Raw genomic sequence first — 25814 nt, 5'->3', positions numbered from 1 at the left:
CATTTTTGGGGTAATTTTTCCTTTCAAAGGCAATGTCACACAACCGCTGCATACGATTGAAAATTGGTCATTCGTGAGTATAGGAGGTCTTTCCGTGAAATGTTCACAGATGACTCACGATTGAACCACGATAAAACCATGGAAGAAATACCAAAAAACCACACAAAGTAACACGTAAATCAACGTAGAGCATGAAGCGTGCGTGATTGTGCTGTTTATACGCAATTCATTACTAATACTGAATTACGTAATTTTTTTCTTTTAACTTGTCCTGTCCAACAGCTGAGCAGACAGATGAGAGCTGAAAGCCTTTTGTGTCTGAGATACTTTACTGTTACAATAGGGGTTATGAAAAGGTTGACACACTAGGTGTATATTTAAATAAACCCCTTCTGTAATTTAGGCTAAACTTTATTCATCTTACTTATATCTGTAACAGTCTTTTGTTGGACCGGACGGAAAAGAAAAGAAGGCAAGAAGAGAGAGGGATACCGGGGGGGGTTATTAAAGAGGAGGGGGAGGGGAACTGTGAAGCAACGTAAGGCAACAAGTTGTTTACAATCATTACATTAGTCAGATTTATAAGTAATATAAATCCAAAAGGGGGCGGGACCTGTCTACACACACACCCAAATGAAGTAATTACGTGATTTTAACGTGGTATGTGATATAAAAGTTATACATTATACAAAAGGCCGTTAGACATATGTGGAACGGTCGCGGACAGCCCCATATTTGCATAAGCATCTCGCAAATATCACGCGTAATTGCATAAAAATGTAGGTAATAACTAAATGAACTATGTAAAATCCACATAGACTGCGTGATTCTCAACCCACAAAGAGTTTTTAACAGCTTCGTGTAAAGACCCGTCGGCTGAAACCGTTGACGGACACCTGCGCACATCGATGAACGATCAACTCAAGAAACACTTAAGAATTACTTATATCACAGTCGTACCACGAAAGACCGAAATTTCATACAATGGGTGCATGACACGGCCTTAAAAAGCATTAATTTGTGTGATGAGCAGCACAACACCCCACATGATCGACGAGAACAGCAGAGTGAAGCCATTACAAATAATGATCGGTTTATTTATTTTTGCAGTGCTTAAATTATCAATGATTTCTTAATGTTTGACAGCAATGAACACTTATATTGACTAATATTGACAGGGGGCAGCTGCTTCCCTTGCCCCCCTTTAGGTCGGCCCCTGGACAGAACATGCTGTCCTCTTTGAATCGTTTTGGATACTTTTGACATTTACAAAATTTGCCATCTAAGATGATGGGATGTCATCAACCACCACCAGCCATTTAACACTGGAGTGAGTTAGGAAGGAAATACTTACCTTTTGGTTCCTTGATGGACCGATCTGGTTCCTAAATAGTGTCAAAAGAGGAGCTTAACTAACTCCTCGACTCAACAAGTAAATGCATGTTCCTTCTGCAAACAGGAAGTCTGAACGTAGTTCTGTTCTGATTTCCCTGCTTGTAGAGCTACATTTGAATGGAACTTTATATTTTTCTTAAAGTGCTTCATTTGTAAGGAATCTATTACTTTAGATTCATGTTTGTAGTGCTACGTTTATTAGAGTTTCCTGCTCATAGTTTCCCATTTGTACAGATCTTTCCATTAAGATTCCCCTGATTGGAGAGCTACATTTGGGAGGAAAGTTTAAAAAATCTCTCTGCTTGTCCGCCTGCATAGTTACAATTTTAAAGAACATTGTCTTCCTTGTATCTTTAACCCGTTAACACCAGACCTTTAGCTCCAGCGTTTACATTTTTTTCCAGACTACAACCGTTCAATAAACGTAATTCCAGCGGATTCTGAAGCGAATGAAAGCGACTTTGTGCCGTTATGCCACAATAAGTCGGTAGTGTGTTGCATTTTGGTGCACAGAAACTTTCCTCCGCCTCAGAATGAGCTGATTCGCATTGATCGTGTAAAGGGTACGGCATGTCGATGAACGTGTGCTATTTAGGCGTATTCGGCGGCATGTTAACTGACACATCCCACATAATCGACTCTGCCACTCATACGACAAATACCCGCTCTTTAGAAACGAAGCACCACAAACTTGGAAGAGACTTGGCAAACCCTTAGAAGGTACTTCACACCAAATCAAACCTGCTAGTTGATGTCTAAATGCATGGATCTCACAAATGTGGCACCAGAAAGAGGAAAACCGACTTTGTTCGAATTCCAGATGTGAACCTTTGGTACATAAAGAAACAACACCAACCAGATTACTTTTTTACTTTTTCATCCAGTGGGCGAAAATGGCCTGCAGTGTAGAAAATGACCTTTTGTTTTTTTCCTTAACAGCAAGAGTTTAATTTGGCTACTTGGATGATAACACCACAAAGTGGCACAAGTTGTGTTCAATTTTACCTGGAATACTGCTAGTAAGGGACCTTAATCGTCCAATGTCTTATTTTCTTTATATGCTGCTGTTAACTTCATGGCAATTTATGACATTTGATGTTATTTCATGATTTTTATTTTTATTTTTTAAACAAGAGCTTAGTTAGCCTCCTAGCTTGTAGTCTTAAATGCTAAAGTTAAAAAAGAAAATAGAATAAAAAGAAAGGTTTTTGCGATTTAGTTTTTATGAGCAGTTCCCCCCAAACTTTGGTGCATTTCTTGCTCTATGGTTTGTAAGAGAAAAGTTCTAAAATCTGTTGATATTTTTGCGACCTTCTCTTGTTTTAAACGACTTTGTACATATTTTGGCATTTGAGCCAAATGTTAAAAAAAAGGAAGTTGTGTAAATAGCCTTTTAGTTTTTGCTGATTTTTCTTGAATCCCCCTTAAAAAAATGTAGTAATATTTATTCATCATTTCTTTCCTGAGCCTTTAGAAGAAAATGCCAAAGTGTAACGGTGTCTTTTACCTTAATAGAAGTATATTCCCGTCTTTCTGTCCTTCTCTAGAAGTTTCCGTTCTGGTTCTTGGTTCATATCTACGATACATTTTTTTGTGTTGTTTTTTTATATCTGAAGCTGGAAGCGGTCCTGATGTTGCGGTTCGGCTGATGCTCACGTCGTGTTGTTTTGATGAGAAATCCTCAGGAAAAACAGCAGGAACAGCGATTCTACAGCCTTTCCTTGACCACACTTTCCCTTTTCCTTCAGCTACTTAACATCAATACTGACGAACTCTGCAGATGACATCACATTTACAGTCTCAGCTTTGCTTCACGGACCTTAAATAAGTACCCACATGTTTTATTTTGATCTTTTTCTTGAATATAAATTTTGATATTAACACTGTGTTTTGACATGGCTGACTAACTACGAGGCTCCCCCATTATCAAAACGTAAAGGTTGCTGATATTCGCCACCTTAGGTGGATGCGCTGCTTGATAGAGCATGACATCAGAGAATGAGCTGGATGCAAACCAGCAACCTCCAGCTACAGAGCATCTGTTCCTTCAGCCCATCTGAGCTCATTTCTTTACATCTGGAATTATAAATGTGACGGGCATCTTGGATAATTGTTTTTGTTTTTTTTGTTTTTGTGGGGGGGGGGATGCCAGAATGTAAAATAAAATCTTGTGCAATTAAAAAAGTTATTACATCATTTACAAGAGATTTTTCTTTATGTTTTTTGCTTTTACTGTTGTTTACATTTGTTGTTACATTTATTTATTCATTAACCAACATTTGTTTTATTATTGCTGCTGTAGTTTTCTTTGAGTTACATGACTTTCCTAAATTATTTTATTTTGAAAAATTTGAGATCCATGTGGTTTTTTTGCTTTAACTGTAGTTTATTTTTTGTTACCTTTTTAAATTATTTATTCATTATTTTAATAAACATTTGTTTTCTTATACCTGCTCTGGTTTTCTTTAAGTTGTAAGATAATACTTGACAAAAAAATTCTTGTTAAAAGTCTAAGATTTTTGTTTTTGCTGCTTTTTTTAAATTATTTGCTTTTAACCAACATTTACTTGATTATTCCTCTTCTGGTTCCCTTTAAGTTGCAAGATTTTACTAAAAACGTTTCTATATGATTTTTATTTTTTAACGGTTTTACATTTTTTAACCTCTTTATGGTTGCTATTATTTTGTTTCCAACCGACGTTTGTTTTATTATTCTTGCTCTGGAGGGTATTCCAGGAAGCATGTTTAAACTAGCCTGACTTTGAGCCTGAACTCTGGCTGAAATCCGCCTGAACTTGCTTACTCTGGGTATGTCGGTTCCAAAAGACCGGATATGAGTTGGTGTAATTACGCTCGACTTCGTAAACCTGGGTTAACGCACGGTACATAAAGATTAATAGATCTCAATAGATCGCCGATTTCTGGAGTCACCATGGAAACGCGTGGAGAAAAAAAAAGAAAGCGCGACACTTGAGACGGAAGTGAGACGGAGTCTGAAATTTTAATGACGGCGGTTAAAAATTATAAGTCCATTAAAAAAGTAACACGGCTGAAAAATAATTTAAATAATTTAGTTAAATTTATTCAAACGCAATAATTGTTTATACAGCTCAAATTTACGTATTTATCTAACTAAATGACACATTACTCCATTAATCTTTTTTCCATCTTAATTACTTATATTTCTTGAACTTTCATATGTCTAAGTTTGAGCCGGGCAGATATGCTCATTTTTACAACAATAAAAAGAACGGAAAAAAATGCACCGAGTGCAAAAACTCACTGAAGATTTTTCCGTCACTGTCAAAACAGTACTAAGCGGTAGGGGTGCTATATAAACTCATCATCCTATCCTTTACTCTCACTCATGGTGCAGAGACGTAAGCATAGTAGGACAAAATAGCTCGGCCAAACACGGTGAAACACAGTAAAACAGCTATACAACTAAACACATTTTGTAAAAAACCTACACTTAAACCCAAATCCGTCCAGACAGGCAAAGGGAATGATATCCCAGAATCCCTTGCGGTGCCGATCTAACAGCAGCATCAAAGTTACACCTACTTAATTTAATTAATTTGAACGAAAGGAAAATAACTGTCTGAAAACTACGTGTTATTTTCAACAAAAAAATTTCTAACAAAAACAATGATTTATCTTAACTGAAGCAAATAATTACGTTACATCAAAGTAAAAAAGTTTATCTTTCCAACATCCATATGTGGTCTTATCACGCTCTCATGGTGGAAAAAGTATTATCTGAGCTTTTTCATCCACTAAATCATCTTCAAATGGACACGCCATGCTGCTTCACCTCTCTGTAAACAAAGTAACCTTCAACTAAACCTGCTCCGGACCAGGTTATGTTCAGAGCATGAGTTGCCATGGTAACATGACCTACCCTGAAACATACCTCCATTTCTGGAACCGAAAGCTGAGGTTATCAACTTTCTTAGCCTCAAACTTATCGTGGGAGCTAGCATAACCTGCTTTCTGGAATACCCCCTGGTTTTATTCAAGTTGCACGATTTTTCTGAATAATTTTCTTTTGAAAAGTTTCGAGTTGAATGACAGCCTTTTATTTTGAAACTCTGTAGGCCAATACTTAGCTAACGATAAGAAGAAACAATAATTGTGAAATGATACAAATCAAATATTTAAAAAAAAAAAAATCCTAAAAAGGATAAGCAGCACAGAAATCTAAAGCTAAAGAAAAATATAAAATCTTGGGTTTTCTTTATTTTGTCCTTTTGCCTAAATTTATAATAAATCTATTTCCAGGTTGTATTTGTTTTCTAAGACCTCTGAACATCCCAAATTGTGCAACAATGGAGGTGTTGTCCTCCTCTGAAGACCTGAAGCAGCAGCTGTTTTCCTGGCAGCCCAGAGCCTCTCCAGAACGCTGAAGCTGCAGGACCGCTTCAGTTTCTGACGAAGAGGCAGCCGCCCGCCTTTCTTCAGCCTTCACTGTGACGGCCTGATCTGCCACACATCTGTTAGAACAGGGATTTAGCTCTGCTTAAGTTGCTCTTCCCTCCCCAGTCAGGAGGTCCCTCACAGCAAAGTGCTTCCCCTCCAGTGTAAGCTGCTGCGGCCTGATGACAAACACTTGTTTTTCTCGCCGCCGACTCTGGCCAGCGTGCATCAGCGCCGACCTTAGGATTGATTATGTGCAGTTTATCATATCCACAGCCAAGCAAACGGAAGTGTGGAAGTGCCAGACGAGGGGATGAAATTCCAACCTCTGCTTGTGGAAACATTTGGTCTTTACCAAAATACCTCAGTAAGTGAAGATCAGTCATCCATACATCCTTTCATTTATATTACAGATGTATTAGTGTACATCCCAGGAATGAGGCTGAGGTCCTAACTTTCCACAGAGATGTCATTTCCTCACGTAAAATTTTGTAAAGATTTCATTTCTTTCTGTTTTTAGGCCTATACACGACAACAATATTCAATCCAACCCCTTCATTATTTAACTGAACATTTAAAAATAAGTTGAAATGATCAATTAAGCATAGGAACAATAGAGAAAACTGGAATAAAAACAGAAGTGCAACACAAACGCTTTCATCAGGAACAGCTGTGGTGAGTCCAATTAAAACCAGGTGGGAGAAATAATCAGTTCTGCAGCACCAATCTGTGACGTATAAACAGAAGTGTAGTTACGAACCTGCTAAACCTTCATGCTTTTAGTTAGAATTTCACATTTATCACAAGTCAGAGCCTTGTTTTTTTTTCATATAAAAGTAAAATACATTTTAAAGATAATTCTTCCTATGTAAGTAAGCAGAAAAAGAGGAGAATCCCCTCATGAGTTCTGCCCCTTATGTGTATCTGGAATTTAAAAGTTCAAAAACATTATAATATTCTGCATAATAAAACTAAAAAGTTGCACAAACAGTGCATTTTATTTATTTTTTCATTTTAATTCACACTCAAGCTGGTACAGAATATTAAATTTAGTTTAGTTATTTATTATAAGAAAATATATTCTTTATTGATCCCATGTTGGGGAAATTCAATTGTTACAGCAGTTCAGTGCAAAATAGAGAAAAAAGAAGAACAACGGCAATGTGCAAAAAGAATAAAAGCGTATTTAAAATGTGCAAAAATGCAAAAGTAATCACATTTAACAACAAGTAGAATCTACACCTATATACACTATTACGACATAACGTATGTTAGACGTAAAATCAAATTAAATGAAGTAAAAGAGAGAATATTCGGATGGGCCATGGATGCATGATTTTATGCATTATTTTATGAAAACAAGTCAAAATTAAACATAAAATGAAGTCCCAGAGTAGGCTTTAATTTTACGGTGAAAGTAACATAAATGGCTGAGTATTTAATAAAAAATATCAATAATATTTGCTTTCAGGTGTACTATGAGATGGTTGTTCCCTTCCTCCGACACCAGGGGGCGGCAGAGCTCCTAAACTCGCTCGGTGAGGTGAGGTCTGAACCACCGAATCAAACTAAATTCTGAACTTCGGGGCTGAACAGCAGCCATGCGCAGAGACATACGGTTGAAACAGCGGAGAATCAAAGTTTGGGAGGAAGCTTTGGCCACAAACAGCGGATTCCAGGTAAATAGTTGCGCCGCTAATTGCACTTTTCGGGTGTGAGTCAGAGAGGGTGCTCCCCTACTCAAGGCCCCCCCACCCACCCCTATTGCCCACAGAGAAGAGGCGGAGGGAGACGCCGCTGGATCCACCCCCCCCCCCCCCCCTCCCTCAAAGTTCTCCTCCGCCGGACTCCTCACTGATTGATCGTCGGGAGCCTCCCGGAGGAAGCCCTCCTGCGTGGAGCGCGCGGGGGGGAGGGGGGGAGGAGAGGAGAGGAGAGGAGAGGAGCAGGCAGACCGCTCCGTGTTTGTGCGGGTCGCACATGACGCGCGGGAGAAGGCGCGTGGGCGGATGAGGAAGTTCAGATTGATGGCTCTACTGTAAACGGCGCTCGCACGCGGCAAGGGCGCGCGCGCAGGCTCACTGTCCAGAAGTTTCCTGTGAGCTGAGGTGGTCCGCGCGCGGTAAAATGACAATCAAGCTAGTGGTCACACTGCTCCTCGCGCTCCGTGCTCGGTGAGTTTGTCTTGATAAATTAAGATGTTTATTTAAGAAAAAAACAACAACCATGAACAATTTTTATTAATATTCTTGAAGGTAAATTGAAACAGTAGGTGATGTTGAACAAAAAAAAATGTTAAAGTTTTGAAGGATTTTACCCTTTAATTTCAGTTGTGATTTATTGGAATATGGCGACGATGATGAAGATCTCCACGACTCCACCGTCAGTCAGATGCTGGTCCCCAGGTCGCACCAGGAGGACGCCACTCTGATCCTCAACAACCTGCTGAGGGAGTACGACAAGACTCTGCGGCCAGACATAGGAGGTAAGGGGACCAGACCCCCCCCCCCGGACAAATAAATGCTGCTGGGGGGGGGGGGTTTGGTGCTGAATTCATCATCAAAGCTGTTCTCTAAGTGAAGGCTGATTTTTGTTTGCTTGTTATTGTTGTCATAATCCAGGCTTATTATTAAGGTAATATTGTTTTTTTTTAGTCCCACATGGGGGGAGAAATTTGACACCACCCAGCTATAGATTTGACAACAAGCGTGAAGTATTAAAAAGATATATAAGGTCGAATGATAGGGAGAAGCAATTTCTGGTCTATTTTAACCCATCGTTTCTCTTTCTTGGTTATTTTTTTAGTCTTTTATTTTTGATAGTGTTTGTGCTGTTTCAGTCCTCCCTTGATTGCACCCACTTTCATTCCTGGGTCACTCGCCGTGCAATCAGAGATCAGAGCTTCTCCGAAGGCACAAAGTTGTCTTTCGGCGAGGCCTCTAATCAAAAAGCTGCTTTTTGACGCTGGAGAGTCGTCGCCGGTGGTCTGCACAAGCTCCAGGGGCTGAGCGAGCATTCTGGGGGGTGTTAGGGAAGGAATGAGGGCAGTTTTTGCAGGGTGGGGCAGGGCTGCATTTTCATGATCTTATTCTGGAAAGAAACAGACTTTCCCCCTCAGCACTCTGTTTTCTTAATCACTTTCTGTGCTGGCAATGCTCATTATGCTTCTTCAAATCAGCAGTCTCATCCATTTGTTGGCTCTTCTGTTGACTCTTGCAGTTTGCTGAGAAAATATGGAATTTGTTAAAACAGGTTTTGCGTAAAGAAAGAGGTTCTCCTGCTTGTGCATTACTTCTGGAGCACTGATCGCCGAGAATTTGTTAAAAAAGAATTTACGGTGTTTATAATTTTAGCTTTTATAACATTTTTCCAAACATAAATACATATAACCCATTTGGTAAACTTTTAAATCTCAATTTAAAAACAGATAAAGACATTTTTATAGTTGACCCTCCAAAGTAATTTGGTAATTAAGCTGATTTGTTGCTATTTTCAGTCAATATTAGCAGCTTTATTTGGTATTAATAAATTTTTTTTAGATTTAGTGATAAAAGTGATACACGATGTATTTTCGGAACTGTAGGGCGCACCGTCAATGAATGGTATATTTTTGAAATGTTTATTCAAAGGCCCGCTAAGCGAGATGAAAGTCAAAGATTTGCCCATCAGTCAGACTAGAACTTATACCGTGACCTGACACGCTACACGTTAACCACGATGGAAGCGTCAGCCGTGTCGGTGTATTCACAACACCTGTAACCTTATTAGCAACACGTAAAGAAACGGACTGATGATGCTAAAACAAACTAAGCTCAGTCCCGTCAGTTTATTCACAATGCATGGAACCAACGAGTTGCATAGGCAAGAGTCGCTATGCTAGCTTGTTGTGTTCGCAAAGTTGGACGCCATATTGGATAGCTCGAGATGCCGACCACAATTACACGAACAGAGCTGGAAAAACAAGGATGTGACTTTCCACAAGTAAATTATTACTGTCTGCTCATAAAGAAGAAGCACTTATGGAAAACATTTCAGGAAGATGTGACAGTTTCCTCTCGATAGTGAATGTTTAGGCTGATCCTGTAGTCTATTTAAGGTCAATGGTAGCATTAGACTTTACACTATTTCCACGTTTTCTGGCACGACTACTGATCTTTTTCTGAGGATGACCAGCTAAATTGAAGCATATGACTAAGCGGAGGAAAAGAAACTAGCTAAGATGCCAAAGACTTCCAGCTAGCGATCCCGTAGCGGATCGTCGCGACCGCTTCTGGCCTGACGATCCCTGGCGGCCGCGGGTTTTTCTGCGAACGCCACCCGGGCCTCACTGCGTGGGGGCCATGGACTGTAGTGCTCACTGCACCCTCTTTCTGGACCAGCGCAGCCTTCAATCGCGGCTGCACTGTTCTAAGTCCGCTCCGACCGCGTCACCCCTGGCGTGGACCAGCCCACTTATAACTGGCACCAGGGGACTGCGGTGATGTCGGTTACCCACTGACCCATTGTGAAACACGGACTGAGGAGTCTAACAGTTAGTCTAAATCTTAGTCTGTGTGTAGATTTGAATACAATCACAACCATTTAACAGGTATGCATTGCATTTCCTATATATAATGATGTTTTTATTTATGGAGAAGTTGGAAATGCCGTTCATCTGGTCCAAATACATTAACACCTGTCCAGTGTGGCGTCACTCATATGGTAAAAGGCTAGCGTAGCGTCTCGAGCAATACGGTTCATTGCTTGTATCTTCCAACCTTGTTAGCAACTAATAAAAAAAACCTGGCTGATACCTTTAATACAAAAGGTGCTGTGACTGCGATTACTCCCAACCTTGTTGGTAACATAAAAAAACACAGTGCGACACGTTAGCCACATTATCGTATTCACAATAACGCCCAACTCAGCATTTTGACAGGGCGCCATGTACCTCTGAAAATCACTTTGACATCTTGAAGCAAAACTGGAGTTAATGTATATATATAAGAGATACCTGCGTGTTTTCTTTTGGAAAACAAAAAGGTTTTCCGTGCGCCGTACAGTGTCGAAATATGGTTAGTGGGCGTTGCGTTAATAAAATGATGAATTCTCACGAGAAGATATGAAGAAGAATGAAGAAGAAATGAAGATATTTTTTGGCGTGAAAAGGCTAATCGATTCAGCTATTGTTGGTTTTCTTAATTAAAAAAAAAGAACCCAAATGTCCCTGTAAATATCATTTTTATTCTTTGTAAAGCTGTAGGGAGCCGGTTTAGCTCGTGCTGGTTTGCGGCGCCTTCCGTCCGTGAAACCAGGGTTCGACTCCGGGCTGCTCCCTGTTCCCTTCTCTACTTCTGTGCCGGTCCCAAGCCCGGTTGCTTTGAGAAGGTTGCGTCAGGAAGGGCATCCGGCGTAAAACGTTGCCAAGTTTACCATGTGACTTGTTCGCTGTGGCGACCCCTGATGGGAAAAAGCCGAAAGAGAAACAACAACATTCTTTGTAAAGCTGTTGCAGTGCATAGTGGGGTAAAACAAATGTTTAACTTGACAAATATGTTATTAGTAACTCTAAACCATATTACTTTTGTTTAATTAACAAAGTAATAAAGGTTTAAATACTAACATGCCTTAAAATATTTGGGTAATGACAAAAAACTGTGTTCAGTACTTTCAGCTAAGCTAGAGTTCTTCCAAATAGTGAGCATTTAAAACCAAGAATGACTGTTCTTTTGTCAGAAATTCCTCTAAATTTAATCTGTATGTTTTGTTGAGTAAAAACCTTAACCTAAAATTTAAAAGTAAGACAGTTCAACAAGAAGCGACTGAAGTCTGTAAAATGTTTTTTTGTTGAAGAAAAGAGAGTGAAGTTGGATGTTTTGCCCTCATAATTCTGGGGGTAAATGTTGCTGAGATCCAGTCAACAGAGTTCTGTGTCGTCCTTCTATTGGCAGAATAAAGCCAGGCCCGGGAAGCGCTCAGGTTTTGGGTGTGGGGGAAGAAAAGTTTGAGACGATGCTGAGTCAGAGACAGATCTGGGACATGAAAGGCTCGGTTTAGAGGAAGAAACCTCCACACTGCTGCAGTATCCAGTGTGACTGGAATCGCACAACAGTGGTTTAATGCTTTTGAATGTCTGTAAAACACAGAGGCTTACTCTATGCTGTGACAGCTTCTTTTTTAAAGTGAGATCAGTGTCTTCATTTTGGAGATAGAGGAAGAAAACCTTGTTGAATAGAAGTCCGAACTGTGCTCTCTTTGGGTTTCAGTCCATTTTCTTGTCTCTTGCTGCTCCTCCATGCAGATGCCGATGGTTGCTTTCAGATCAACCCAACCTTCTGAAATCCTTTGCTTTCGTCAAGGCTATCTTGCATCATGTCTTTTTCTTTTAAAAAGATCTAACAAAAACAGCTTTTGTCTTTGCTGTCACCCCTCCAACCCTGCGGCGGTGGAGAGCTGTAAAGTGAAAGTGTTTGGTTCACACAGGACACCTGAGGGATTTCTTCAGGTGGAAACTTGATATTGATCTATCTGTACTCCAAAGAAAATATCTACAGCTTGTGTGTTGACAAACCCACCACCTTCTGTTTCTTGAATTGGACTACTTCCTCAAAAGACCACTGGAGGCAGGATGCAGAAATGAGAATTGTTTTTTTTAGTTTATTGCTTATTTAAGGTACAATTTGATTGGGTAGTGGTTTTTATTTGATTGTCAGATGGGTTGACCAGTGGGTGGAACCAACAGAGCTTTAAACTTCACTTTGTCCTGCCCAGTTGCTGTTTTGGGACGTTTTTAAGTCGAGAGGGAGCAGTCTTTGGTCATGCTTCTTTTTCCGTCATGCATAAAAAGTGGGTGGTGTTGGAGGCTATACATCCAGAGGATAGATCTCTGTGCGTCCAAAGTTCCACCCAGCTGGAGTCGTTCCTCTTAGGCTACGTTCACACTGCAGGGCTTAATGCTCAATTCCCATCTTTTGAAAAAATGGGATTTTATTTTAATTTTTTTGCAAGGCCGTTCACATTTCCAATTAAATGTGAATTTTTGTGACCTCCTGTGTGAACGTGAAATGACCCAGAAGTGACCCGCATGCGCAGAAGAGTCCTCAACGGTGAACGTCACTTGTTGTTTGCGAAAGTAGCTAGCGTTAACAATGGATCTCAACAACAGTGTTGTCAACAGCGGAGCTCTTTTTGCATTAATACATTTATTTTCACAAAGGAGCCAGCACAATTACAATCTTCTCATTTTAAGATGACATTGGAGCCAGGATGGTCTGGACCCACTGTTGTGGAATGAGGATGTGTATGTGCTGGGGCTGCAGGAGGGAGTGAGAGGGGGAGAGGAAGTGTGTTGGGGGCGCGCATTCATGTTGTGTGTTCTGGAGGAGGGAGAACGATGATAAAAGAAGGCTACCCCAGAAGAACTGCTATTGACTCTTTATTAACCCGCTCTGGAGAATCTGAGGGTCCGAACGGGGAAGTGAACCCCGAAGGAGGATCCGTCTTCGGCCCTGGAGAAGGTCTCCCCCGCGCTTCTGACCACGGTCGGAAAGGGGAAAAAAGTCATCATTGGGAAGTTTCAACACCACCGTCGGCCATTTCGCTGGAAATTTTTTCAAAAACTGCCCGGTTGCGATAAGAGCTCTTGAGTTTGGCCTGAATAGAGCCTTTGGAGGCAGTTATGGTGCAGAGTCGTCTACTGATCGCAGTACTTCTATGTTTGTGTGTCAAATATAATCGCAGCTTTGTGGTTAGAAATTTCTTTCATCATATCAGCGTTATGTTGCACGTTTACCCTTTAACACTGGAGCTTCAAGCTCCGGTATTGACATCCTTTTGACGACCCTAATTCTGCAACCTTTGAACCTTGTATTTTATCTGGGCTGGGGACCGGCACAGGGACACCCAGACTTGTTATATTACAAGTTGACCCTTTAACACTGGGACTATAGGTGCATGCATCAGAATGGAGCTGAGCAGGGAGCTTGTGGCCTGCTCCGCGTGTTTTCTACGTAACAAATACAATGTTTTTCCAACAGCATTGTCCTCTATCATGAGGGGCGAAAAAATGCAACTAGAAAATGTTAAAAACCCATTTTCATCAGAGTGGGTCTCTTATTTTTATTTTTATAATACTTCAGGATTTAGTTTCATGGAAGTAAAACTTTAATCCTACCCTCCACTCTGTAGCTCAGTCATCATCTCAGTGACTTTGTCTTTTCTCCTCCGGTCTTCATCTTCTTTCAGAGAGGATGACTGGTCCACTTGCTGGGGGGAAAAAATGACCCACATTTCATCAAGCAGAACAAGTGTCGAGCCTCACCTTAACCGATAACAAGCGGCGCCTCAGACAAAGATGAGATGCTTTTGTGTCCCTATTGTGTCGCTTTCCTCTTGGGGTCGGAGTGTGATCACTGTGAGATCTGTGTGATCCTCTCGTGCGCTCAATTGAGGCGCGCATGGATGTGTGTGCATTTACCAGGGAATGGAGGTCAGAGCAGGCCCGGGCTGAAGGCGGCGTCATAAGACATTGGGAGGTTTGAGGCCGGGGCGATCTAAAGAGATGGGTTGAAGAAAATAAGCCGATCTTTTAACGAGTTCAGAGATGAAGTTAAAAACAAACAGAAGTTAAGTCCCCATGAGTACAAAGAAAACAGTTGAAGCCTGTGAATAAGCTTGACATCAATAATTCATAAGCACAATTACATGGAAATTTGGCTCTGAAAAACAACAGTGCATCATTTATGATGAAAGATATTGTTCTCCTATTGTAAGCAATAAAGCAACGTAGATAAATGTTGTTTTCCCGCTCAGGGATGAAACATATCATTGATGCCAAACACCAGAGTTTTTTCCAGATCTAGTTGAGCCCTCTTGGTTGTTACAGTCATCTGTGTCCCTCGTTTTTTGCCTTTAAGGGCAAATATGGACGAGTCTGATTTGGAGCTGGTTACATGGTGACCTGTCCTAGAAACTTGCAAGCAGCTTCAAATATTCTTGGGATTTTTATTGTCTTAATATGTGAAATTAACACCCAATTGATCCTCCACTTTGCTCCCATATGTCCACCAAGATGAGGCTTATCTGGTCAGCAGATTGGTCCTTGTTTTTTAATGCCTGACCATAAGCAGCTATTCATAGTAGAGTTTAGTGCATCTCAATGTTCAGTAGATAGCCGTGTCCGTGTTGCTTCTTCTGAAAGAAACGCAGCATTTTGGCTGTTGCGCTTGAGGAAAAGGAACTGGTCTGAGTTCATATTAGACGCCTCTGGTCCTTACCGATCAAACGAACCTCAGAACTGCTAAATGGCTGAACTCTTGCTGGGCTGTGGTTTTATTGCTGGGCTCAGTAGTTCATTAGAAATTCTCCTCTGATTTGTGGGCAGGACCTTTAGCATGGCGTTAGCCTGCCCCCTTTATTTATCTGCAAGTGAATGCATCCGGATGGAGCAGAGCAGGGAGCTTGTGGCCCGCTGATTGTAGCACCTCCGACCCAGCTACAAGCTATTTCCAACGGCATTTGTTGAAAAATACTCAAACGCAATTTTAATCTTTCTTCATATATTTGTCCTCCAGCATGAGAAAAATTTCATAGGAACTTGTTAAAAACACCCAAATGCAAAATGTTCAGAAAAATCCTGGAAAAACCCTTCCGCTCCGGTTGGGGTCCGCCTAATTTGTTCCGGATCGAGTTCCGAACCTTGCGTTTGGTCTGTATTCAGACTGGCATCAAGCAGACCATTCAGCTTGTAAACAAAACCCTCTGACTGAAGACCGTCAGTCGTTGGCCAGGAACTACGAGGGCGGATCAGAGCAAGGGAAAGACGGACGTGCTATTAAAACTTTCTATTTCGGTAGCCAGTTTTGAACGTCGGGAACAACACTTTACTTGTTACTGTGGTACGATGGAGGCGTGCTGCAAGACGGTTACTGTCGAGGAGACGTGCTATATGTGCTTTAACTCAGAGGAAGCTAGAAACTGCAGTGATGAGGGTATGAAGGTCGGCGGATAAGTGTTTATGACACGGAGGTTGTCGGGGAAAATAGTGAAAAACCATGTATATCACATTTAACTTTGTTTTTATAAGCCTGCGTTCATCGACCACGTCTCAACGAGTCGCTGTGTCTCATCGCTGTGGTGTTATGGTGCTGTTTTTAAGAGAATTCTGTTCAGGAAACTACAAGGTAGCTTTTAGGATGACCTCAAAGCAGCGCATGCAGAGTAATGAGATCCAAAAACCATGGAAGAAGCATTTTCAGCTGTGGTAAAATAAATGTTCCAACAACTAAGGAGTTGGATCATTTTTTCTGTTTGATAACTACATCTGTGCTTCATTCCTACTCTATTTTACGTCGGCCTTTTACGTTCAGTTGTTCTGCTCTGAGGATGGATTGTATTCAGACTGAGGAGTCTCTGAGCGAACCGAAGCTCGGCTGATTGTTTTTACTTAGACTAAAAATCTTTTCCGGATTATCGGGGGAAAGGAACTCTAGTTCACTTTAAGCGAACCAAATGTGTCCAGTCTGAATACACCCTTATATTTTAAACTCTAATACCACCACGTAGGAAATTACCTTTAAGGTTGGTGGAAGTTCTCTGCTGCTCAGAGTAACTGCATCACATTCAACTTAACGATCTTCTGAAATCCATCAAAAATTCATCCTGAACTTTTCGTCCCTCTTTGTCTTTCAAATATTCAAATAAGTGGGCTGGTTTTTGTTCATTATGCATGAAAATGTGTGACATAGTTTGTACCTGTTTCACCTTCTGCAGACTAATATTGAAGGCTGCAGTACTATGTAGATATCAAACTATTGATCTTCTGTCGCTGAGCAGGTAGCTGCATTCACATCTGCCATTATTGACTCCCCAAATACGTCTGGCACTCACTGTGAAGCCTGATAGTGGAGGGAATAGGCTGTGTGTAGAGATGGGAGGTAACACACAGGACATGTGCATCACTTGAGTGTCTAAAAAGAGAATGACTTCAGACGGATTCAGATGAAAGGCAGGTGTGTGTCAGAAATAGAAAATAAAGCTGCTCACACATTGTTGCTCTGCAGCTGTTTCCTTTTTTTGTGTGTGTGCGTGCCTCATTTCCATCTGTTTCATTCGCATTCATTCACCTCAGCCCCTTCTCACTATATTTCATCACCATGCCAGCTCACATCGCCTAAACTTCCTCCTGCTCCCTCTCATTTTTGAGACGCAAGTATGACCCACTTCTTGATGGCACATGGGCATCTCAGTTTAGACGTCAAATTCAATTATTAAGGAGCCAAACACGGCTGCAGATGTCTGGGCAAACACGATCAAACTTTTAGTTAATCCTGTTCTCCTGATAAACTAGAAAACAATTCATTTTAAATTAGTTTTTTTATGGTGACTTTGGAGGCACAATACCAAAAAAGAAAAAAATCACTGCTGAGTTCAGAAGCATTGATAAAAAATTCTAAGGAGGTGGCACTAATTAGCATGTTTCTAAATGCTAGTGTAGCATTTTATCATAGATTTGCTGTGTGCATATTTGTTATGCAGATGGTTATTAATTCAATTCAATTCAATTCAATTTTATTTGTATAGCCCAAAATCACGACAACAGTCGTCTCGATGGGCTTCGAAGTAAAACATGAAATCAAAAGGATCACGAATACAAAGAGTTCAATAGAAAAATACTAAAATGAACTAACAAACTGACTAAGCTATACTGGCATCCCTGCCCTTAGACCCCCCTTCGCGGTAAGGAAAAACTCCCAAAAAAACCGGATTCCGGAAAAAACGAAGAAACCTCAGGGGTGCCCACATGAAGGAGGGATCCTCCCCCAGGACGGACAGGCGATTTACCAGAAATCTTAGAGAAGAATTAACTTATCTAAATCTACAACTACATATATAAAAGTCCAGCAGACGAGCTTCATCCAGCCGTGGTTGTGGGGACAGTCAAAGGCGCGAGTCGAGCCGGAGACAGGAACCACAGCCAGGTGTAGGAGCAGGAGCAGAGACGAGGTACTCGGTCAGGTACAGAGCAGAGACGAGCCAGAGATGAGCCAGAGGCAGGATCCACAGCCAGGTGTAGGAGCAGGAGCAAAGGCGAGGTAAACGGTCAGGAACTGGAGCACGGATGAGCCAACTGGAGTCTGGAAGCACTCCCACTCCCCAGGAGGGGAGAGGAAAAGAGGGACAATACATGAATCGCACTGCACCAAACAGAGGCATGGAGAACTAAATGATAAATTATGATCAAGAATAGAGGAGAGGAAGGGTAGAAGTAAAAAAGGAAAGAGGACAGAACCCCAGTGCACCATAGTTACCCCAGCTTCAACTTCTAGCAGCCTTTTAAAAGAAATAGTTATTATTAAGTTTAATTTAAACAAACTAACATTAAGTTAAATAATCTCTGAATACTAGCTAGTCTGACAATAAGCCTGTCCAAAGAGGAATGTTTTCAGTCTAGCTTTGAATGTAGAAACTGAGTCGGCCTCTCTTACATGAGCTGGGAGTTTATTCCATAAGACAGGGGCTTGGTGGCTAAACGCTCTACCTCCAACCGTACTTTTACTAATTCTAGGAACCACAAGCAGTCCTGCATTTTGCGAGCGAAGTGTTCTGATTGGTTGGTAAGGGACTATGAGGTCCTTAATATAGGACGGGGCCATTCCATGTAAGGCCTTATAGGTTAACAGGAGGATCTTGAACTTAATTCTAGAATCAACTGGGAGCCAATGGAGCGAAACTAACACAGGAGTGATGTGATCTCTTCTGCTGGTTCCAGCTAACAATCTAGCAGCTGCGTTCTGAACAAGCTGGAGACTTCTTAAGGAACTCTTAGGACACGCTGCTAACAAGGAGTTACAGTAATCCAGCCTCGACGTAACAAATGCATGGATGAGTTTTTCAGCATCACTCTTAGAAAGTATATTTCTGATCTTAGCAATATTTCGCAGGTGAAAAAAGGCAGTTCTACATGCCTGAGATATGTGAGCCTTAAATGATAAATCCTGGTCAAGTAAAACCCCAAGGTTTCTAACTGTGGAATTAGGGGCTATACTTATGCCATCCAGGGAGACTATCTGAGCAGATAGTCAGAGCATCTCTGAGGTTTTTAGGACCAAGTATAATGACCTCAGTTTTTTCTGGGTTCAAGAGGAGGTAATTAATTGTCATCCAGGTCTTGATGTCACTGATGCAGGCGTTCAGTTTCTCTATCTGGTCATTCTGGTCAGGCTTCATGGATAAATACAACTGCGTATCGTCGGCATAACAATGAAAATTAATGCTGTGTTTCCTGATTATGTTTCCTAGGGGTAACATATAAAGCATAAACAGGATCGGTCCCAAGACTGAGCCCTGTGGGACTCCATAGTTGACTCGAGTGCACTGAGAGGAATGGCCATTTACATTAACGAACTGATACCTATCAGACAGATAGGATTTAAACCACTGGAGAGCAGATCCTCTGATCCCTATGTCCTGCTCTAATCTATGGAGTAAAATACCGTGGTCGATAGTGTCAAAGGCAGCACTGAGGTCCAACAGGACCAGAATAGAAAGTAGTCCCTTTTCTGAGGCCAATAACAAGTCATTAGAGACTCTAACTAGTGCAGTTTCCGTACTGTGGTGAGGTCTAAACCCCGACTGAAAGTCTTCAAAGTGGCTGTTGTCCTGTAGGTGGCAGTAAAGCTGCTTAACTACAACTCTTTCTAGGATTTTAGAAATAAAGGGCAGGTTTGATATCGGTCTATAGTTGGCCAAGATGCTAGGATCCAAACTGGGCTTTTTCAGAAGAGGTTTAACAACTGCATATTTAAAAGACTGTGGCACGTAACCCGTTTCCAGAGAGGCATTTATCATTGTTAATATGGGATCATTAATTAGGGGAAAAGTTTCTTTAAAAAGTCTAGTGGGAATTGGGTCTAACAGACACGTTGAGGATTTGGAGGACGTAATAATTGATGTTATTTCCGCTTGATCCACAGCAGTGAAGCAGTCTAATGTTACAGAGGTTTCTATGGATGCCTCCATTTCTACCGCTTCAGCCTGTTCTGGGCTGATAATAGGAATAACTTGATTTAACTTATGTCTAATATTTGAGATTTTACTATCGAAAAATGTAAGAAAATCATCAGAGCTGAGAGAAACAGGAACATGTGGTTCTACTGAGCTCTGACTGCGAGTTAATTTAGCTATAGTGCTAAAAAGAAATCTTGGATTGTTTCCATTCTCTGATATTAAGGTTGAATAGTACTGGCTTCTAGCTCTACGCAGAGCTTTTTTATAATTTAATAGGCTATGTTTCCAGATATCCAGAGACTGCTCTGAACCGGAGCGGCGCCATTCTCTTTCCAACTTACGGGTTTCTCGTTTAAGAGAACGAGTTTCAGCGTTAAACCACGGTGCTACTCGGTTTTGTCTGACGAACTTAGGTTTCAAGGGGGCAACAACATCGAGTGTACTCCTGAGGGCTTGTAAGGCATCATTAACAAAGTGGTCATTTATACTAGGACTGATACTATGGGAGCTGGTCTCAGAGTATTTTCTCAGAATATCACTAAGTACTGGCTGAACTGTGTGTTTAAACTCAGACACAGAACGGTCAGTTAAGGTTCTTCTAAGTTGTTTCTTATTCACTGGGACAGAAGGATGTTCCAGTGTAAACTGGAAGGTAATCAGAAAGTGATCAGAAATGATGGGGTTAAGAGGAAGGACACTCAGCTGGCTGATCTCTATCCCATGGGTTAGAACAAGGTCCAGGGTGTGCTTATGACAGTGAGTGGGTTCATTCACACTTTGGGTGAAACCAACATCATCTAATAAAGCTGCAAAAGCCTTTCCTAGGCAGTCACTGGGGTCATCAACATGAATATTAAAATCCCCTAATATTATAATTTGATCAGAATCTAAGACAATAGTCGATAGGAAGTCGGAAAACTCAGTTAAAAATTCTAAATATGGGCCGGGGGGGCGATAAATAATTATGAGTAAAACAGGTTTTCGAGTTTTCCTGTTTGGGTGACTTAAAGACAATATGATGCTTTCAAATGAATTATAAGCATTTTTAACTTTAGGGCTGAGAAGTAAGCTAGACTGTGATATTACTGCCAAACCACCTCCTTTCCCTGAAATCCTGGATTTCTGATAGTTAGCATAAGTGGGGGGGGTTGCTTCATTCAATCTAACATAGTCATCCTGATGGAGCCAAGTTTCTGTTAAGGCTAAAAGACTAAGATTGTTATCAGTAATTAACTCGTTGACTAAGAGGGACTTGGAGGAAATGGATCGAATGTTTAATAAACCGCATTTAATGACATAATTCTGCTTGTGAGAACTGCTGTCTGTCACTTTTAAGTTTCTATGACGCGCTCCTTTCATTTGTCTTTCAGCACATAAGCTAAAGCTCGGACCTGCTTGACTTTCCCTGCATGGGTTTTGCACCGGCACTAACCCTAAGGGAGGCTCAGAGGAGCGTTTTACACTGCTGCTCTGCGCCCGGGTCTCGTCTCTGGATTGTCAGGTTAACAGACTAAGGCTAGCAGAAATGTTTCTAGAAAGAAGAGCGGCACCGTCCCGGGTGGGATGGACGCCGTCTCTCCGCATGAGACCGGGCTTCCCCCAAAACGCGCTCCAGTTATCCACAAAAACAACGCCGTTTTCTGGGCACCATCTAGAAAGCCAGCGGTTAAATGATGAAAAGCGGCTGTACATTTCATCACTGACTAAGTTCGGCAGGGGACCAGAGAAAATTACAGTGTCGGACATCGTCTTAGCCAGTTTACACACCGAAGTTACGTTTAACTTAACCACCTCTGACTGTCTCCGTCGGGCATCATTACCGCCTGCGTGAATCACGACTCGACGGAACCTGGACTTATTCTGAGCTAACATCCTAAGGTTCCCCTCGATGTCACCAACTCTGGCCCCCGGATATTATTATTAGGGACATGTCAGTATGGGGAGGGTGTGGCCTAAGGAGATGAACACTTGATCTTCCTCAACAGCAAAAATTGGTTCTGAAAGAGACCCAACGGGCTTAAAAAAAGGGGTGAAATGTATGTAATTTTCTGTATATAATCTTTGAAAGCTATAAAGCTTAAGATATTGGATTTAGAGATACTTGTAATGTAATAAAAACCTTGAAAGTTCATCTCTGTTATACATATAAATATGTTAGAGCTACTAGCAAAGAGGCTTAGAGGAAGACCAAAGAGGAGATTCATAGATAAAGTTGAGGAGGACATGAGGGAGGTGAAGAGAAAAGGGTTAGATGGAGGTGGAGCAAAATGGAGCATTTGAAAGGATGTACATACTCAAGGAATAAATGTGCGTACCAACAAACTGATCTCGTCTTTATTGAAACTACATGTTTCGGACTAAAAGGCACACAATTATAGGTGCAGTCAGATAATGTGGTGTCACTACACTACCAAGAATGCCTTAAAAGGTGAAGAGGCAGGTGATTGGTCAGAGGAGTTGATGGGAAGTTTTTGTGGTGAACTGCGTTCTTCATGTTTTCCTCTTATCTGCAGTAATTAGCCGTTGTAGAGAGAGCAACACGGCAGATAAGTCAAAGTTTATTATACGGCTGGTTGATAAAATCAATTAATCGATCTGAATCGATCCATAAAAGTAGAGATCTTTATTTTTTCCTTTTTTTATGCCATTTTCTGGATTCCTCTTTTTGTATTCTCACCTTTAGAAGCTCCAGATCCATCCCAGCACTGAGTTGTTCAGCCTACTAAAATTTTTTGGCTTGAAAACAGACAACCGAGCTCCTGATATGCTCATTTTGTCCACTTTTTCATCATGACCTTTGTCCTTCTTTGTCTGCACAGATTAGTCCAATACACAAGAATTTGTTAATGACCTACATAAAACTAAAGTTTGATTATTTTACATTGTATTTTTTCAGCTCTTGAAACATATCCATCTTATTTGCCTGAGATTTTGACGATTTAAGGAAATGGCCTGAAATCTTTCCTTCCAGTTTTCATCCTGCCCACTAACTTCAATCCCTCATTTTCTGTGATTTATTTTTTTTTTTTGTCAGAAACTTGTACTTTTTAAATGGTAATTAGCTACACCCTTGCGTTACTATGGTGACTGCACATAACATATTCTGAAAGGCTGAAAAATTAAATCAAATGCCACCAGTTTTATTTTTAGATCAAGTACAGCCCCAAAATACCTCAAATTATTTTTAACAAACTTGCCTTAAGAATAAATCCTTCATACCTGCAAGCATCTTACGTTTTAGACAGTTTTCAAAGGATGATTTTAAAACTTTTCTTTCGGTTTAATCAAAGTAATTACCAAAGTCAGTTGAATCTTAAGAGGAGTTTGGACGTTAAAATGAAGACTTGAAAACCAAGATTAATCAGTGCTAAACTAAGATAAATTACACATGACTTCTCCTGGCATCAGTGTTGTCCAAATCACAAGTGAAAAAGAATGACCAAGTTTATAATCCAAAACTTGAAGCATTTTGTTGAAAAAATGTGATCAATATTGTCAAATAAAAGATATGTGTTTTTAAAAAAAGGAAAATTTACAGCAATTACGGTAAATGATGCTGCCAGAGGTATCTTAAATACCAAGTACTGTAATTAGTAGGGAATAGTTTAATTTTGGAGTCACAGTCTGCAATCTAATTAATACCTCAATGTTAGTGTACTTTAACATTTACCTTCAAACTATAATTAGTGGACGGATCTAGAAAAAATGTAATCACAGCATTAATAGTACATTTAGTTGCTTCGAAGTCTACATTTGAATTCGTTCCGTTTCTTCCTCCAAGTGTTACTGAAGTCTTGACCCATTTTTAGTACTTTTTCCACTCTTCAAGCTCCTTTTTAGAAGTCGGTGAATCTGTCCTCGTCTGTGCTAAAGCATTGGTTCACTTCAGGAGGAAAAGTAAAGGGAAATAAATGAAGATCAAGGAGCACGTCTTACTAAAACGTTGCAATATCAGTGATTTTTTTTTTTTAGGAAGTTTTGCAGGATTTTGAAAGCGTGTCAATTACTTATTAAAAAAAAAATCCATTCAAACTGTTTCTACTGAACTTTTAGGGTGTAATCAGACTTGGACACATTTGGTTCGCTTAAAGTGAATTGGTTTGTTTTAGTCTGAATGTACCCAAGCCGATCCTGGTCTGGGACCAGGAACCGCTCTCTGACCCATCATTCCAGGTAGTCTGTTAGTTTCCAATCTGTCTGAGCGAGCTTTGGTTCGCTCTGAGAATCGTCAGTCTGAATACAATCCGTCCTCGGAGTGGAACAACTAAACCAACACGGCCACCGGAGCTGGGCATTATGGGATGTAACCAGAAGAGCTGAGCAACGACGAGACACAGCAACTCAATGAAGTGTGGTCTAATAAATGCAGACTTCTTAATACAACTTTTACTGTACTACACATTACTTCTTGCACCGTTTTCCCAACAATCTATATGTCATAAACCTTCATAGTTGTCGCCTTCTCACTAACTTCGTGGCAGCATGCCGGCCGGCACCGTACTAAAGTAGCAAGACAAAAGTGTTGTACCTGAAGTTGACACAGACGTTGAAAATTCGTCAGCAAAATATAACGTTTATTCTGACAAGGATTTCAAAGCGTGGAGCTTCCATTAACTCGTATTCTTGGCCAATGACGGAGGAGATCTTTAGTCGCGTGATTTTGTATTCAAACTTTGGATCAAATCAGAACTGTCCGGTAGACAGCAGTCTGAATACAGACCCAGACGCAAGGTTCAGGACTTGATCCGTACCAAATTAAGTGGACTTGGTCTGGACCAACAAACTTTTCTAGTCTGAACACACCCTTGCAGTTAAAATAACTAAAAGCTTACACGTTTTGTACCCAGCAAAGACGCAATTGTTTATATATCTAAAATGTAGTTTTATGACATCTAAACTTCTTCAACTCAGTAGGTAATATTTTACTTGACTGTTAATGAATTGAAAATTAGCAGAAACCTCTATCTGATTGGATGTTTGTTATAACATAAACAAAACGCCAAATCAGAATAAACAAACTTACTATGGAATCTACCAGAAACCAAATCAGCGCCAATCAAAAAAAGGAGTGAAATTCAAACATTTAAAGGCCACCCTTCTTTTGTTCTTCAGCTTTTTACCCTCTGGCTATCCAGTCCAGATCTTGACGCCTGGTAGCTGTTGTGAAAACCGGATCAACAGACTAATCAGGACTGGAAATGGTGAGGTTTAAGTTCAGAGGTTGTCTTTGCACTCAGATACCTTCTTGTACAGGCAAAGGAAGATTAACAACCTTCATTTATTTGGTGTTTTGCGCGTAAACTCTTTATATAAATTTTGTTTAAAAGACACCTTTTTATATTGATTTTTGGGCACAATAAGTCAAAAAATGAATCTATTAAAAATGGTTGCTTTTTTTGCTCCAGATGTAAAATTTCCCAATTATCAAAGTAGTGGTATGTCTTTATGTAGAATTAAGATGATATGACATGGTGTCACAACCATTGCCTTTGCAAGAATCTATCTTTACACTTCGTTTTTGATTTTCTAAATCCTGAATCGGGTAAACTATAGTTGTAGAATGGAATCATTGGAATCCATAAAAACATTAGTTTCTGAGAGGAGTCACGTTCTACTTTAAGTGATTTGCCTTCCCAAGTGCCTTTGGCATCATTGGAGGGTTTTCAGTTTTTCCATTAGCATCATGATTAACAGTGTGCAGAACAGAAAAGTTCAATGAACAGCTTGAAATTTCCCTAAATCTCATTAGTAACATAAAAGTATGCATGCTCATTCTGGAAAAACTCTATGTGGTCCACTTTGGTGATTGCCAATTTTCCAATTGAAAAGCCCTATTACCCGTGTTACCTTCAAAGGATTACATAAAGCTAATGAATTTGTTTAATATGTTTCTAATAGGGTGTCATTTTCATCATTGTGACAACCCAGCTGGATCAAAATCAGCTAAAAAAAGAAGGGAGGGATTAAAGACAAACTAATAGCTGTAATAATTAGAATTAAATAAGACAGAGCTGCTC

General features: G+C 40.5%; 1 protein-coding gene across 1 annotated transcript in view; it reads left to right on the top strand.

The window, feature by feature from the left end:
- Positions 1-7364: 7364 nt before the first annotated feature.
- The window catches only part of LOC101170160 (gamma-aminobutyric acid receptor subunit gamma-3), a 131539-nt gene continuing 113089 nt past the window's right edge, over positions 7365-25814 (top strand). The window contains exons 1-3 of the mRNA XM_023965629.1: positions 7365-7490; positions 7586-7985; positions 8142-8296. Of these exons, the coding sequence (XP_023821397.1) occupies positions 7939-7985; positions 8142-8296 (202 nt within the window). The 5' untranslated portion in view covers positions 7365-7490; positions 7586-7938. The remainder of the gene's footprint in view (positions 7491-7585; positions 7986-8141; positions 8297-25814) is intronic.

The sequence above is a fragment of the Oryzias latipes genome, chromosome 2 (genome assembly GCF_002234675.1).
Source record: "Oryzias latipes chromosome 2, ASM223467v1".
In the NCBI taxonomy this organism is placed as follows: Eukaryota; Metazoa; Chordata; class Actinopteri; order Beloniformes; family Adrianichthyidae; genus Oryzias; species Oryzias latipes.
This window is presented reverse-complemented; position numbering and strand designations above follow the sequence as displayed.